Genomic DNA, 16,044 nt, shown 5'->3' on the forward strand with positions numbered 1-16,044 from the left:
ACTGAATATAGAAGCAGATATGAGAATCCATCTGTTTCCTTTTAAACCAAATATTTAAAAGATCCGCAAAAATATAAAATAATGCCATCCTTCTCACTTCCTTTTGTTTTGGAACATTTTTCAAAAATGTTATACATGTTAACATATAATGGGCTTATTATTTTTTTTTAAAGTTTTTTTTTTTTTTACTGTTTTTATTTTTGAGAGAGAGAGACAGGGTGAGCAAGGGAGAGTCAGAGAGAGAGGGAGATACAGAATCTGAAGCAGGCTCTAGGCTCTGAGCTAGCAGTCAGCACAGAGCCCAATGCAGGGCTAGAACCCACAAACCGTGAGATCATGACCTGAGCCGAAGCCAGCTGCTTAACTCACTGAGCCACCCAGGTGCCCCGGGTTTATTATTTTTTAAAAAAAAGAATTAACAATTTGACTGTGAGATCATGACCTGAGCCGATGTCATATGCTTAACCAACTGAGCCACCCAGGCACCCACTCCATTTTAATTTCTACTACAATAAATGTTATAAGTATAATCCACATAAACAAAAGGCACACCAAGCACTGCAGTTTTTGAGAACACAATGGGGGGCACCTAGTGGCCCAGTTGGTTAAATGGCTGACTTCAGCTCAGGTCATGATCTCATGGTTCGTGGGTTCAAGCCCCATGTCAGGCTCTGTGCTGACAGCTTAGAGCCTGCAGCCTGCTTCTCATTCTGTGTCTCCCTTTCTCTCTTACCCTCCCCCACTCATACTCTCTCTGTAAAATAAATAAATGTTAACAAAATTAAAAAAAAAAAAAAGAAAAAGAATGCAATGGGGTCCTGAGACTGAAAGGAACTGCTCTAGGTCATGCATGGAGTTAACTCTCCATATTTGGACTTTGAGCTAACAATATATTAAGATCAAATAAAAAGACCACTAAATAGTATAAAACAAACACATGACATTAAAATTCTTGGCTTTACCAATTATAGTAGGAAAAAAGCCAATATACAAGTGGCATCTCCTCATATTCTGGAAAAGCATACTAAAAATGCCAAAATCTAGCAAAGTGCAATACTACATATTTATGAATCAAAATTAAGGAATACTACCTTCTCTTGGCTTACTTCCTTTTCATCTGCTGCTTGTAAAGGAGTAGGAATATCACATACACATTTATTTTTTCGTCTGTTCTTCCGTTTTTGGCGTTTCTTTTCTTGCTTGAGTTCTCTTACTCGTTCCTCCTCTGAAAACTCTTCACAGAGTTGTTCCAATCGGCTAATACCCTGTACTTTTTCCACAGTCATCTATTATAAAAATAAAGTAGAGAATAAATTTTGGTTAAAACTATCTTTACTTTCCTTGGAAATTCTCAATTGCTAATTTTAAATGATACCACACACATAGATAATTCATGTTGCAATTTACCGGATCATTCCTATAAAGAATCTTAAATTTTAATGCTTTTATTGTTTAATGTTTATTTATTTGAAAGAGAGAGCTCGAACAAGCACAAGGAAGGGGGGGCAGGGAGGGAAAATCCCAAGCAGGTTCTGTGCTGTCAGCACAGATCCCGACATAGGGCTTGATCATCCTGTGACCACATGAAATTGTGACCTGAGCCAAAACCAAGAGTTCATTCATTTTTTTTTGTTTTATATTATTTATTTATTTATTTATTTATTTTGAGAGAGAGAGAGAGAGAGAGAGAGAGAGAGAGTGAGAGCGAGAGCGCGAGCATGAACAGGGGAAGGGCAGAGAGAGGGAGAGAGAGAGAATCTCAAGCAGGTTCTGTGCCACCAGCATGGAGCCCGATGCAGGGCTTAAACCTACAAACTGTGAGATCATGACCTGAGTGGAAATCAAGTCTGACACTTAACCGACTGAGCCACCTAGACACCCCTAAATTTTAATACTTTAAATGATGGTGTCTTACACTATACAGGAAGTGAATATATCACCAATCCCTATAGGAAAGATGGGCTTTTTATACATACTCCTATTCCAAACCTGCAATATTCTAGTTCAAATTTCAAAATTCCAACACAGCAAAGTAAACATTCATTCATTTCTTTACACAACAGAAGACTATTTAACCTGATTGGATGATCTACTTTCTGAAGTCACAAACATATAATAAAAAGAAAGAAAAAAAAGGTGTTCAGCAAGAACTAGTCCAAGTCTCCTCAGACTTTCCAGAACAATGTTTAAAGTTCACAGATGGGCTTCTGGAAAAAAAATAAAAAGGCTTACAGCTTTCATGCTATTTACATAAGAGATCAGTGACCCAGTTAAAGGGTAACAGCCATGCCCCAGAATATAACAAAATGTTCACTAGCCAAAAGTTTATGTGGTACAGAGAACTGGGGGAAAAAAGGTTACCAAATCACAAGCACTAAACCCAATACCAGCAACATAAAGAGGCTACTGGGTATCAGACAAACTGAGACTCATGAACTAAGTTTCTAACATACTCTTGGGTTGCTTTTATCTTTTCATTAGTTATACTTCATGGCAACATCTTGCTAAATAATCAACTTCAATTTTCCACTCTGAGAAAGTTTAAATACCAAAGCTGGCAGAATAATAGAATTAAAAATCAAAGAAAATCCACAAACTTCTAAATTCTAATTCCCTTCCCCTAAATCTGCCCCCAAATCCATGACACTATCAGTGGATCACAGCCCTCTGAGGCAAAATCAGACTGCTTATATTAACATTCAGTCCAAGAACCTAACCAAGCAATCTTAGACAATGAAGCAGGTCACTATTCTTACCTCAAAACTCTTGCGCAAAGCATCAACACCAAGATAGAAAAGCATCTGCCATGTCTGCTCTTCTGCTCGTAGTTTTTGCCAGATTCGATGCAGTCTTTCATAAAGATGAATTCCCAAGCAGGTCAGAACTTCTTCTTGAGCTATATCTATTGTCTTAGCATGCCTTTCTCTTCGTCTGTAAAGGAGAATAAAACACATAATTCCTAGTACCCTTTGCTGAAAAAGTAAATGACAGATAAGACATCTATTTGCAAGTTCAGGTTTTAAACACAATTTGCGTACCTGGTAAGAAGCCAGTTATACATTCAAATTCCATATACGTATAAACACACAAGCATACATGTACATAACCAGTGAGAAATACACATGCAGGCAGAACTCAGTCTTAATATTGCTAAAAATAAGATAATTCAGGAACTGGGGCCCTAAACAGATGGTTTTGGGCACAAGAAGTCATATAATGTGTCCAGCTCATAGTAGGCATGACAGCTCCTTCATCTTCCAATTATAACAAATGCCTATTTGGGTTTTGTGGGTTTCTTTTTTTGAAGGGGAATGGGTAAAGGCAATGCCAAAGTGATTCAATCATGGCCAGAAGCCCTATAGGTCAGTCTTCAATAGTAGGGTTCACAGAACTTCAGTGGTAAGTCTTTGTGTTCCACATGCCTAGCACAAAGTAGGCACTCTAATGAGAGCTGATCCACAAAACACAAAGGAAAATGGGTTCATTTTATTCTATGAACAACTTTTTCTGATTTTATCTTCACAAAAAAGCCAGAGATAAAATCTTAGGTTCCTATATAATTCAGTGATAATAAACATCATTCAATAAGTACATTTACTTCATTGACTGTGTTTTACCCTCTGCTGCAAAGACCTCTCTTCCTATGCAAAAACCATCATTATGAACAAAATTTAAATATGAAAATGCATGGATGGAGGGGGAAAAATCCCTTTGAATCATTTTCAAGTGAAAATGATAATCTCTAAGAGTGAAAGCCAAAAAAACGTTTGTCTATTTCAAGCAACAAGGAGCAGAGGACTGAAATGAACACCACAGAACACGTTCTCCCTATTTTTATTCAGCCAATTAAGAAATGCATATTTTAAGAAGCAAACTCTTTACAAGCACACTTTAATACATATATTATATGTACTGATGCAAAAGGTGATGGAAATAAAACTTCCAGTAATAAAATGAAGCAAAGCGCTAGATAGCCCATTCTAGCAAATTACATACTCATACCCTCCTGCGAACTCTGGCTCAGCACGACCCAAGAGATGTGCAATGAAGTCTGTTTCACAGCAAACATGTATGTGCCGTTCATGTGGACAGCAGCGCAAACCTTCATAAAGTGCAGCACAGTAGCCCTTCTCTTTGCTGCAATCAAGTTCACCAATAAGGATATTGTATGCTCGGAGAACTTTATTTTTGCAATCAGTGCAAAACCTGTTGAAAGGAAATACTTCAAAATTAAGAACTGGCTGCATAAGTATTTTGTAAAGCATGTAACAGTGTACAAACGACGACACTCCCCTCCCATATGGCGCATTAAAATAAACCCTCCAAACAGACATTTAAAACATAGACATGTAAGCTATATACAGTTTTAGGGCCTTCAGAGTATAGCTAGACTTCCACTTGCAAATGGTTCGTATTTTTTTAAATGTTTATTGGGGGGGAGGGACAGACAGACATGAGTGGTGGAGGGGCAGAGAGAGGGAGAAAGAATCCCAAGCAGGCATTGAACTGTAGTACAGAGCACATTGTAGGGCTCAATTTCAGAAACCTCAAGATCATGACCTGAGCTAAAATCAAGAATCGAATGTTTAACCAAATGAGCCACGCAGGAACCCTTGTAAATGACTTTTTTAAATGCTTATTTACTTATTTTTGAAAGGGAGAGAGGAAGGAAGGGAAGGGAAGAGGAGAGAGAATCTCGAGCAGGCTCTGCACTGCAGAGCCTGACATGGGGCATGAACTCACAAACCCTGAGATCATGACTTGAGCTGAGATCAAGAGTGATGCTTAACCGACTGAGCCACCCAGGTGCCCATCTGCAAATGATTTTTTTTAAAATTTTTAACATTATTTCTTTTTGAGAGAGAGACTGATCGTGAGCAGGGAGGGACAGAGAGAAACACACAGAATCAGAAGCAGACTCCAGCACAGAGCCCAACTCAGAGCTCGAACCCACGAACTGTGAGATCATGACCTGAGCTGAAGTCGGACACTCAACCGACAGCCATCCAGGCACCCCCGCAAATGATTAAAAAAAATTTTTTTTAATGTTTTTAATTTATTTTTGAGAGAGAGAGACAGCGCAAGCAGGGGAGGGTCAGAGAGAGAGGGAGACACAGAATCTGAAGTAGGCTTCAGGCTCTGAGCTAGCTGTCAGCACAGAGCCCGATGCAGGGCTTGAACCCACGAACCTTGAGATCATGACCTGAGACGAAGTTGGTCGCTTAACCAACTGAGCCACCCAGGTGCCCCCCTGCAAATGATTTTTAAACAAGAGAGACACATGGACCTGAAATAATGGGGCAGATATATATTGTTTGTTCATAAAATACATTTCCAGAAAATAGTTGCCAAGGACTAGCCTATCAGCTCCTCAAGAGCAATCTGTACAGGTCAGAAATAAAACAAAAGGCTACAAACCAATCAAAGAATCACTCTCCTTTCAGCCTCTGAAAATAGTTGCTATCAACAGTCAGTAAAACTTGATTTGAAATTCTGCTACAACATTTTAACATCTCACTAGCTAATAAACATTGGAAGACGGTGGGGGCAAAAAGAATAGCAAAGTGGCGCATGGAGTTTTAGTTGCTAGTTACTTCCAAAGGGTCAAATTTCTTCTTTTTTTAAACTTTCTTTATTCTGATAGAGACAGAGAGAGCACAAGCAGGAGAGGAGCAGAATACCAAGTAGACTGCATGCTGTCAGTACAGAGCCAGATTTGGGGCTGGAACCCACAAAATTGCGAGGTCATGACCTGAGCCAAAAGCAAGAGTCAGACACTCAATGGACTAAGCCACTTAGGCACCCCTCAAATTTCTTCTTCTTCCAAAAAAGAAAAAAAGTATGTTTCTTAACACACAATCACAATATTGACAACATATGCATAAAAATGTGGTCCAGGGGCACTTCCTGTCTAATACCTATGGCGACACTGTTCCCTTCCAAACCTATTGAGAATACCACCATTCATTCATACAGTCACCCATGAAGAAAACCTCAAGTATTATTATTTTTAGTATTCTAAAAAATGTTTATTTATTTTGAGAACCTGAAAGTAGCGGAGAGGCAAAGAGAGGGAGAGAAAGAGAATCCCAAGAGCAGAGCCTGACTTGGGGTTCAAACTCACGAGAACTGTGAGATCATGACCCAAGCCAAGAGTCAGACACTAACTGAGCCACCCAGGCACCCCAGTATCAATTTTTTTTTATAGTTTATTGTCAAGTTGGTTTCCATATAACACCCAGTGCTCTTCCCCGCAAGTGCCCTCCTCCATGACCATTACTCCCCTTCCCCCTTCAGCCCTCAGTTTGTTTTCAGTATTCAAGAGTCTCTCATGATTCGCCTCCCTCCCTCCAACTCTTTTTCCCCCTTCCCCTCTGTTAGGTTTCTCCTGTAAGACCTGAGTGAAAACATATGGTATCTGTCCTTCTCCGCCTGACTTATTTCAATTATTTCTTACATGTCTCATCAGCCCCTTCTGGTCCCCCCCTGCCCTGTCTTAAATTGCCTAATTTTTTAAAAAGCTTCCTCTCTGGCTTCCCTGCTTGCATTTTTCCTAGCTCCAATGCATCTTTCATAACAAAATAATTTTTTAAAACAAATGATTATCTCATTCTCAGCTTAAAGACCCCTCCCCTATCTATAAAGTTCCAATTCCTTATTAAGCCCTTCAGTGACTTCCTCTCTTACCCCACCTATTTCCAGCCTTATTTCTCAAGACTCCCCTCTCCCTCACGCTTCTCCCCACTCCACCCTGCCTCTCTATACACACTATACAATGGACTACTTTTGAACATAGCTGATGTGTCCCTACTTCAAAGTCTTTTTTTCTTCTGCTTCCACCCCAACTCCTCTCCACATCCTTCTCCATTTGCCTAAATCATGTCCATCCTTAAAGAACCCCTCTGCAATTTCCATAACTAGAATTAGCCTTCCTGTGTTCCCGTATTTGTGATTTATTCTTCTTATTGGATTTACCCTTACACGGCCATGTGTTTGTTTGATACATACATCTTTCTAAGTATGCTTTCTGAAATGAATAGATGCTAAAATAGAGGCTCTAAGTCCACTTAATAAACACGGGCAACACTGATGACAAGTCAAATCAGTTTAATTAATGCCTCAAAACCCTGAAATATACAAAAACTAACACAAAATAGACAATAACCTAAACATTAAGATCTGAAATTACAAAACTCCTAGAGGAAAACATAGAAAGAAAAAAATCTTTAACTGTTCATTTATTTATTGTGTGTGTGGTGTGTGTGTGTGTGAGAGAGTGAGCGAGAGATAGAAAGAGCGCGTGCACATGCATGAGCGGGCAGGGGAGGGGCAGAGAGAGAGAGGGAGAGAATCCAAGCAGGCTCCACCCACACTGGGGGGCAGAGCTGGCCACGGAGCTTGTTTCACGAACTGTGAGATCATGAAGTGAGCCGAAATCAAGAGTTGGACACTTAACTGACTGAACCACACAAATGCCCCAAGAAAAATTTTATTATATTGAAAATAGGTGACAATTTTTTGGATAGGACATCAAAAGCACAGCAAACAAACAAACAAGACTATATATCCAACTTAAAAGCTTCTCTATAGTAAAGGAAACAAGAGAGTGAAAGACAACCACAGAGAAACTATTTGCAAACCACATACTGAATAAAGGGTCAATATCTAGAATGTATAAGGAACTGCTACAACTCAATAATCACAATTAAAAAATTAAATATTGGGCAAAAGACATGAATAGACATTTCTCCAGATATGCAAATGGCTAACAAGCATATGAAAAGTTGTTCAACATCATGAATCATTAGGGAAATGCAAATCACAACCACACAAAGCACAAAACCACATAACCACTACCTTATATCCATTAGCATGGCCACTCCCAAAAAATAGGAAACATGTTAGCAAAGATGTAGAGAAACTGTAACCCTTGCACACTACTGTTGCTGAAATTGTACAGTGTGTCAATTATAGCAAACCCTATGCCATTTCCTTAAAAAATTAAAAACAGAACTATCATATGACTAGTAATCCCATTTTTGAGTATATATCCAAAATAACTGAAAACAGGATCTCAAAGAGGTATTTCTACACTCATGGTCATTGTAACATTATTAGAAATTGCTAAGATGTAGGGGCAACAACCTAAATGCCCACTGACAGGTGAATGTGGTATCTATATACAATGGACTATTATTCAGCCCTTAAAAGGGAAATTATGTGTCATATGCTAACACATGGATGAATCTTGAGGACATTATGCTAAGTGAAATAAGCCAGTCACAAAAAGACAATACTGAATGATTCCACTTATATGTAAGTTATCTAAAATAATCAAACTCAGGTGCCTGAGTGGCTCAGTTGGTTAAGTGTCCGACTCTTGATCTCAGCTCAGGTCATGATCTTGTGGTTCGTAGGTTTAGGCTCTGCACCAAGCTCTTTGCTGACAGTGCCGAGCCAGGGATTTTGGTTTTGTTTTTTTTTTTTATAGTGTTTTTTTTTTTTAAATTTTTGAGAGACAGAGAGAGACAGCACGAGCAGAGGAGGATCAGAGAGAGAGAGAGACACAGAATCCGAAGCAGGCTCCAGGCTCTGAGCTAGCTGTCAGCACAGAGCCTAGCATGGGGCTTGAACCCACAAACTGTGACATCATGACCTGAGCCGAAGCCGGACACTTAACCAACTGAGCCACCCAGGTGCCCCAAGCCAGGGATTTTGAAATTATCTCTCACTCTGTGACCCTCCCCTGCATGTGCACTCTCTCAAAGTAAACTTAAAAAAATAAAATAAATTCACAAAATCAGAACAGAACCCTAGTTGCCAGGGATCAGGAGAAGGAGTAAATGGGGAGTTCAATGGGTGTCATGCAAGATGAAAAAATTTTAAAGCTCTACTGTGCAATATGTGTACAGTTAACAACACTGTAATATCCACTTACAATCTGTTTAAGAAATAAATTTATGGGGGCGTCTGGGTGGCTCGGTCGGTTGAGCCTCCGACTTTGGCTCAGGTCAGATCTCATGTTCGTGGGTTCAGGCCCCGCGTCGGGCTCTGTGCTGACAGCTAGCTCAGAGCCTGGAGCCTGTTTCGGATTCTGTGTCTCCCTCTCTCTCTGACCCTCCCCCTCTCATGCTCTGTCTCTTCTGTATCAAAAATAAATAAAAGCATTAAAAAAAATAATTTAAAAATAAAAAAGAAATAAATTTATGTTTTGTTTTGACCACAATTAAAAACGTCTTCTCCTTGAGGGAAAGAACAGCCTTAAATGCAGAAATAACAAACACTTCCATGTTTTCAGGTTATAAAGGATTTTCAGGTATATAAATTGTTTTTCAGGTAAATAAATGGTTAGATGCCATTCAGTAGCAATAATAAAACTTGAAATATTTCCCCCATATTTCACTGCTTTAAATCCTCATAGATTAATGTAGGTTTGTATATAATCATAGGTAATATAAGCAAAGAGCAATTTAAAAATACTATATCAAAGCTGTAAGAATCAAAGTGACTTTTCCCATTTTCAAAAGTAACCCTGCACATAAATGTAAAAGACATTTTAAGGCAGAGGTTTCAGTTTCTTAACCCTCATTTTTAACAATGTATTACCCTAATACCTAAGTGGCTAGTGTTTTCAAATCTTCATTATAAAGTGCTCAGAAAAGTCCCACTAAATAAAGTAGAACTGCCAAAAAAGTACATTATTCAGACATTTAGAAATCACTCTCAACTGATTATACACACCTCAAAAATTCAAACAGTACCTAAAACATCAACTTGATACAGAGGGATAACAAGAACTTGCAAATCTGGCATGCAAACATTCCTTACTGTGCTTACTGTGTGTCAGATACTGTTCCAAGTAGGCCTAGGTATCATCTGTCCCCATGACAAATTTAATCCAAATTTAATCAGCACTATCATTTTTGTCTTAAAAAAAAACAACTGAGGCACAGAGAAACAACTTGTACAAAGTTATAATCAGTAGAACCCATGATTCAAAGCAATCTCTCTTAAGTGTACTTCTCCCCACCCTTCCGATATTTATAAAACACTCCAACTTTTTCTAGACATAAAACACTGCCATCCAAATACAGGAAATATCTACAACCATTATAAGAGACTCCAAAAGATAAGCTCCAATAACTAGTAATATGCCAACCCAAAAAGCTATCTTTTGGATGGACCAATTAGTATTTAATTTCATGATCAATCCATATTGAAAGAAGGAATCCATAGTAGACCTATATATTTAAATATGTTTTGTGTCTATAAAATTCCTCTCCTACAAAACTCCAAATACTTGACATATTCTCTACTCTTGGGTATGATCAAGTGAAAAGGCAAATTCACAAGGAAGACTGTAAGTGAAAAAAGAAAAACATCTTAGTATTCAGGTTAAGTCATTACCTCATTGCCATCTAAACACCAGTCTTGATAAATGCCGATTTTTATCATTTACATATAATTATGTATATATATTTCCCAGGTCAAAACACACACAACCACACGCCAAACATGTGACAAATTTATATTAAAAGAGTACAACTCCCCCCAAGAACACCATCTCTAGATGGTTCCCTTACCAGTTTCCTTTCCTACTGCACTCTCCCTCCCTACGCATTTCCAAATGTTAATGACACTTAGAAAATTCCTTTGTAAAGTAGTATTCTAAAAAGAAAAATCTGAAGTTACTTTTTTAGTACATGAAGCACACAAATTCCAGCTCTATTTTTAGGGTGCTGACAAATAATTATAGAAGGAATAATTTAAACTATTACTAAATGAAAGCTGCTAATTTAAACTTTAATTTTAAAATGACAACCTGAAATAGTTGGCCTATTGGTTCCAGTAAAATTTATAAGTAAAAATTACAGAAAGAGATGAGATGCTGGCTCACCATAAGAAGGCTAACACTAAGAGGCATCCCATAGAGGAACCACTTACACTAACATTAAGCTCTGCCTAGTACCAGGTATTAATGGGAAGACTGATGTGACATTATATGAAGAGGTGACAGGTCTATCTGGATGACTGAGAGGGCACTTAGGCACCTTCCAACTCTACTGTGATGACCTTCAAACTTACCTGTGTTTTCGCAGATATGTTTCTAGTGTTTCTAAGAGACAACTAGAGTCAATTAAAACTACTTCATCCCTGCATTCTTGGGACATTAGTTCCCAGACATCCATCCAACAACCTCTGAAGAAAGAAACAAGTATTAGTGAAAAGGAGGAATATATAAGGGTAAAACATTAAAAAAAAGGCAGAGTAAAGGATTGCTTGATTTTACCTGGCTGTTCCCTGGAAAGGTCCATAATGGAAAATGATCCTACACTTGCTGTCCTTCCTGTGGTCTTCACTACTTCTCTTATCTGTACTTAACTTCTCTGAACTGACACTGCTACTGCTCCCTTCACTGTAGTACAGTATAGCACAAAGCTTAGTGACACTGAGGTAATCTGAAGGAATAATTCTATAGTCTAAATTAAAATCAAGAACTCTTTAATACATTTATATTAGATTAAGTTTGCAAATTTGTACATAATTACATATTCATTTTAACCATATTAAAATGCTATTTAAACGTATGCTCATATCTTTATATAAAATTTCTGCTCAACTGCTAAGTTTATGTGACACAACTTAACAACATTTACATTTATCAAGATACCATCATTAAGATACTAAACATTTTATGAGCAAATCTACTTGGAATGCATTAAAGTCAACAGGGCTTTTACACTGTCACCTATAAAATGGATCAATCTTCAAAAAATTATAAATTCTAACAAGTTTTGATCTACTTAATGTGATTTTATAGCTAACCCATCGCAACAAAACTCTTATCTAACTTCACATTTATCAGCTGGGGGTGGGGGAAATCACAGATTAATCTAATTACAGTAAACAAATTTTTACTTATACTAAAATAAAGATAGCACACAAAGACCACTTTATACAACTTATATCAGTAAATACTATGCAAATAATTTTTTAAAAACTTACTAAAAACTTCCAGATTGTCCCTCCCCCACAGGTTTCAATGTAGTGCTGGTCATGCATTTTGCTTTGTTGCAGATGTGCATTCCAACAGAAACGTGTGTCTATATTCCATTCAGTGATAGGCTTTCTTGATATTTCATGATTCTGAACAACTGGCTCCTGCCTGGTCTGCAGGTCTCACTACAGTTCTAGGAATTCATTACCTTGGATGCCTGATAGGGAAAAAATTCTGAATCTTTAACCTACTCTATATAGCTAAATACATTTCTCAACTCCCTGCCCACCATCTAAGGTTGTATGTACAATGCAGCTCCCTATTCTCTGTTCACAAGGGCTCAGGCAAGGCTCAGCAATCTAACGTGAAACAAAAACCTCAACCACTGCGCTGCTCTCCATGTTCTATCCTTCCACTCCTGACTTTCATATTTCCTCTTTTTCTAATTATGATCTCCTAAAACTGATTAACCCTCAAACTCAAATTCTCACAACTGAGGAAAAGGCTCATGAAATCAAAGTCAGGGAATGATTCCTATATCATAACATGAAAGTATTAATCTAAAAAATACTTTTAAAAAATGCGACAGCTCAAATCAAGATTTTATGCACAATCTCTCAGCTGAATGTCTTTATATCACTCCTTCCTTTCAAGATCAAGCTTTCTGAAAAAGAAGTCTTTCCACTCCTATCTTTCCACTCACAGCTTAATCTGGGTTGTTTTCACTCAACCACAGATCTGCTCCTCAAGATCACCAATTATTACAGTCTTGCTGTATTCAATGGACACTTCTGGGTCCTTGATGACTCAGCACCATTCAATTCAGCTGACCAGACTCCCCCTGAAAACACTTTTCCCCTGGCTTCCTCCCACCTCTCTGGCCACTCTTTCTCAAGTTTCTTTATTGGCTTCTTTTCTACCAACAAATTCCTCAGTACTTTTCTCTCTTCCTCTACTCTCTCTATAGGTAGAGAGATAATGCCACTAAGAGAATCTTCAGTCATCAGCTACAGGACTACAACTGTAGCCTAAACTTTTCTTTTGGATCTCAAACTTACTCCCAGTCAGAAAATAACTTGAGGTTACTTGCATGGATACAAGAACACTCTCAGGAAGGCTGAGCTGGATTGTTGCTACTGATGAGGTTACAACCTATCAATTTTAACACTTCCCTAGATAAAGTCTAAACAGAAAAAAGTGGGGGGGGGGGCGATAACAGTGGAAATATGTAAAATGGAGAGTCACAGCAGCATACAATGGCGGGGACCATCCAAAGTGGAGGAGAGGAAGTCTTGGCCAAGTGTGTTGTACTCCCTGGCCTGCCCTCCACTTGGCATCTGGGAATAACTGAAGCTACCTTAAGAGATGGTGCTCAAGATTAACTCCTACTGATTCCATAACTGAGCAAACCTTCTAAAACATTTGGCTCCAGATGTGGTAGGGTGGTAGTTGAAGGGGAATGTGATGTTTGTGGAGGTTTGTTTGTTTTAAACTGATAGAAAAACATAGTCATATGCCAATTTAACAAAAGTAGGTAATTGATAAAGCAAAGTCATTGAGAACAAGAGGAGATGGAAGCCAGAGCAAAAGTAGACTGATCTTTGAAGGAAGGTGGCAATGAGCAGATATGTAAGATATTGAGATGTCTGTTGATCTTTGGTTCCTCAATGAAAAATATTCATAACAAAAAAAACCCCAGGAACAGGCTTTTTATAATACTATTTACTCAGTGGCCTTCGCCAACAAATCATTCAGGTAAAGGTTACGGTCTCATGAGAAAACTAGACTGAATTTTACTTTCAAAAAGTAAGGAAATCTCTATAAAGATATTGGTAAATGAGGTACATAAAATAGCAATTTTCTTTAGATAACCACTTTAGGTTGTACAGAGCTTTCCTGAGTTCAGAGAACTCTCACAGAGATACCATATAGTTGGTAATTCTTGTCAGGATCCTGATTCTAACAAATCCTCATAAAAAGACATTTTTAGAGACAGCTGGGAAAATCTAAACTGGGTATTAGATTATAATAATTTATTTTGTTGTGTTATAATGGCACTGTCTTTAATCAGGAAGAAAAATATCTATATGACAACCATATCAACAATACCAACAAGATATTTTAAAACTAATTTTTTAAGTAATTCAGAAATATAGTTTTTATATCATCCCATTTTCTTCAAAACAAAAGTTACTTCTTAGAAACCTCCTTCAAATTCCATGGCTTCTTAACACCATCCCTCAACATCAAGCAATTTTGTAAGGAGTAAATGTGACAATGTGCTGGGAGATGAGGGCAAAAGCAGCCTTGGGCATTGTAGAAAAGAAGAAAACTGTAAATTACATAAATACACATTGCTACAACTGATCTAAGACTTTTTCTTAATCCTTGATAAATTATTAGGAAGACCTAGATATAAGAAAGAAAAATAATTTATACATTATTATGACTATCATATAGATCAAATATATCACTACTTTGAAAAACAGTATTGACTAAATAAATTTCCATAAAGATCTCAATCTCGTTCCTCTATAATATATTTAATATAAAAAAAAGAACTGTAAAAGAAAAAAAATCAAACCTATTTTGACACCCTACAGTCTCAATGCAAAAAAGCCTTATAGAGTCGAAAGACACATTTATTTTAACCTATGTTACAGTGTAACTAATAAATAAAACTAGCAGCTTGTTTTTCTTTCTACTAAATACGATTAACATTTATAATCTTAACAATTACAAAGCATCTTGATAATCAATTCTACTTACCCCAAAGGTTTTGGTTTGTGTGTATCTAAGGAGTGCAACTGACATCTCTTGTTCTTTTTACTTTTTGGAATAGCATCTATCATGTCATTTAATTTGGACCTAATCAAAAATAAATCATTAAAAGTCTGATTAATATTCATTTGTCTTTAGAATTTTCAAAATCTCTTACTACCTTAAAAAAAATTTTTTTTAACATTTATTTATTTTGAGAGACAGAGAGAGAGCATGAATGGGGGAGAAGCAGAGAGAGAGGGAGACACAGAATCTGAAGCAGGCTCCAGGCTCTGAGCTGTCAGCACAGAGCCCGATGTGGGGCTTGAACTCACGGACAGCAAGATCATGACCTGAGCTGAAGCTGGATGCTTAATCGACTGAGCCACTCAGGAACCCCTTTACTTACTACCTTTTAGTGAGAAGCATATTTAAAGAATTGTAGACATATCCCTTACCTCGAAACTCTCTCATCTAACAAATTCTAACCTAGAAGAGTCTGTATACTTGTCTTCTCCATTCCATTCTCAGTCTGTCAATATGCTGAAAGAGCCCTGTTCTATTCAATGTACTCATTCCCCTAGACTGTATTTGTCTCATTCATCCTTGCATCTACACTGTATATCCAGCAGTATGCCAGACACTCAAATATTTTATGATCGATTGCTACCTCTCAACCATCTTACCCTGTCCAAACATTATCTAAATAAGCACTATTCTTGATAAGAAAAGCCATACAGGGGTGCCTAAGTGGCTCAGTTAGTTGGTTGGGCATCGAACTTCAGCTCAGGTCATGATCTCACGGTTCATGAGTTCAAACCCCACAACAGGCTCTGTGCTGCCAGCTCAGAGCCTGGAGCCTGCCTGAGATTCTGTGTCTCCCTCTCTCTCTACCCCTCCCCTGCTCATACTCTGTCTCACTCTCTCTCAAAAATGAATAAAAATTTTAAAAAAATTCTTAAAGAAAAGCCATCAACAAAATTTTGTGCAAATACAGAAATGTGTACAGCTAATATCCACACCCCACATCCAACCAATCAGCAAAGTCTGTCAGCTCTAACTTTTGAATATATCTAGAATCAAATTACTTATCATCTCCATCAATACCATCCTGGTCCAACTAGCCTCTCTAGCCTAGCCAACAGCAATAGGTGGTCTCCCAAAGGGTCTCCTTGATTCCACCTTGTGCCTTTACATTCTAGGCTTCACTTAGCAGGTGGAGTGATCTTTTCAAAACAAAAATCACATTATATTATTTCTCTGTTCAAAATTGTTCCAAGGCTTTT

The 16,044-nt window shown here is 37.8% G+C and overlaps 1 protein-coding gene across 5 annotated transcripts in view; it reads right to left on the reverse strand.

Annotated features, from left to right (window-relative positions):
* GGNBP2 (gametogenetin binding protein 2) overlaps positions 1 to 16,044 on the reverse strand; it is a 33,709-nt gene that overhangs the window by 5,009 nt on the left and 12,656 nt on the right. The window contains exons 5-10 of one of the 5 annotated variants that reach the window (XM_029927614.1): positions 14,768 to 14,866; positions 11,291 to 11,416; positions 11,086 to 11,199; positions 4,003 to 4,206; positions 2,757 to 2,931; positions 1,092 to 1,286 (exon numbers count right to left, since the gene is read on the reverse strand). In XM_029927614.1, the coding sequence (XP_029783474.1) occupies positions 1,092 to 1,286; positions 2,757 to 2,931; positions 4,003 to 4,206; positions 11,086 to 11,199; positions 11,291 to 11,416; positions 14,768 to 14,866 (913 nt within the window). Of the gene's footprint in view, positions 1 to 1,091; positions 1,287 to 2,756; positions 2,932 to 3,996; positions 4,207 to 11,085; positions 11,200 to 11,290; positions 11,417 to 12,006; positions 12,216 to 14,767; positions 14,867 to 16,044 lie in introns of those variants that run through there. The other 4 variants (XM_029927613.1, XM_029927618.1, XM_029927616.1 and 1 more) reach the window with 4 other exon arrangements.

Source organism: Suricata suricatta, chromosome 17, assembly GCF_006229205.1.
Source record: "Suricata suricatta isolate VVHF042 chromosome 17, meerkat_22Aug2017_6uvM2_HiC, whole genome shotgun sequence".
Taxonomy (NCBI): domain Eukaryota; kingdom Metazoa; phylum Chordata; class Mammalia; order Carnivora; family Herpestidae; genus Suricata; species Suricata suricatta.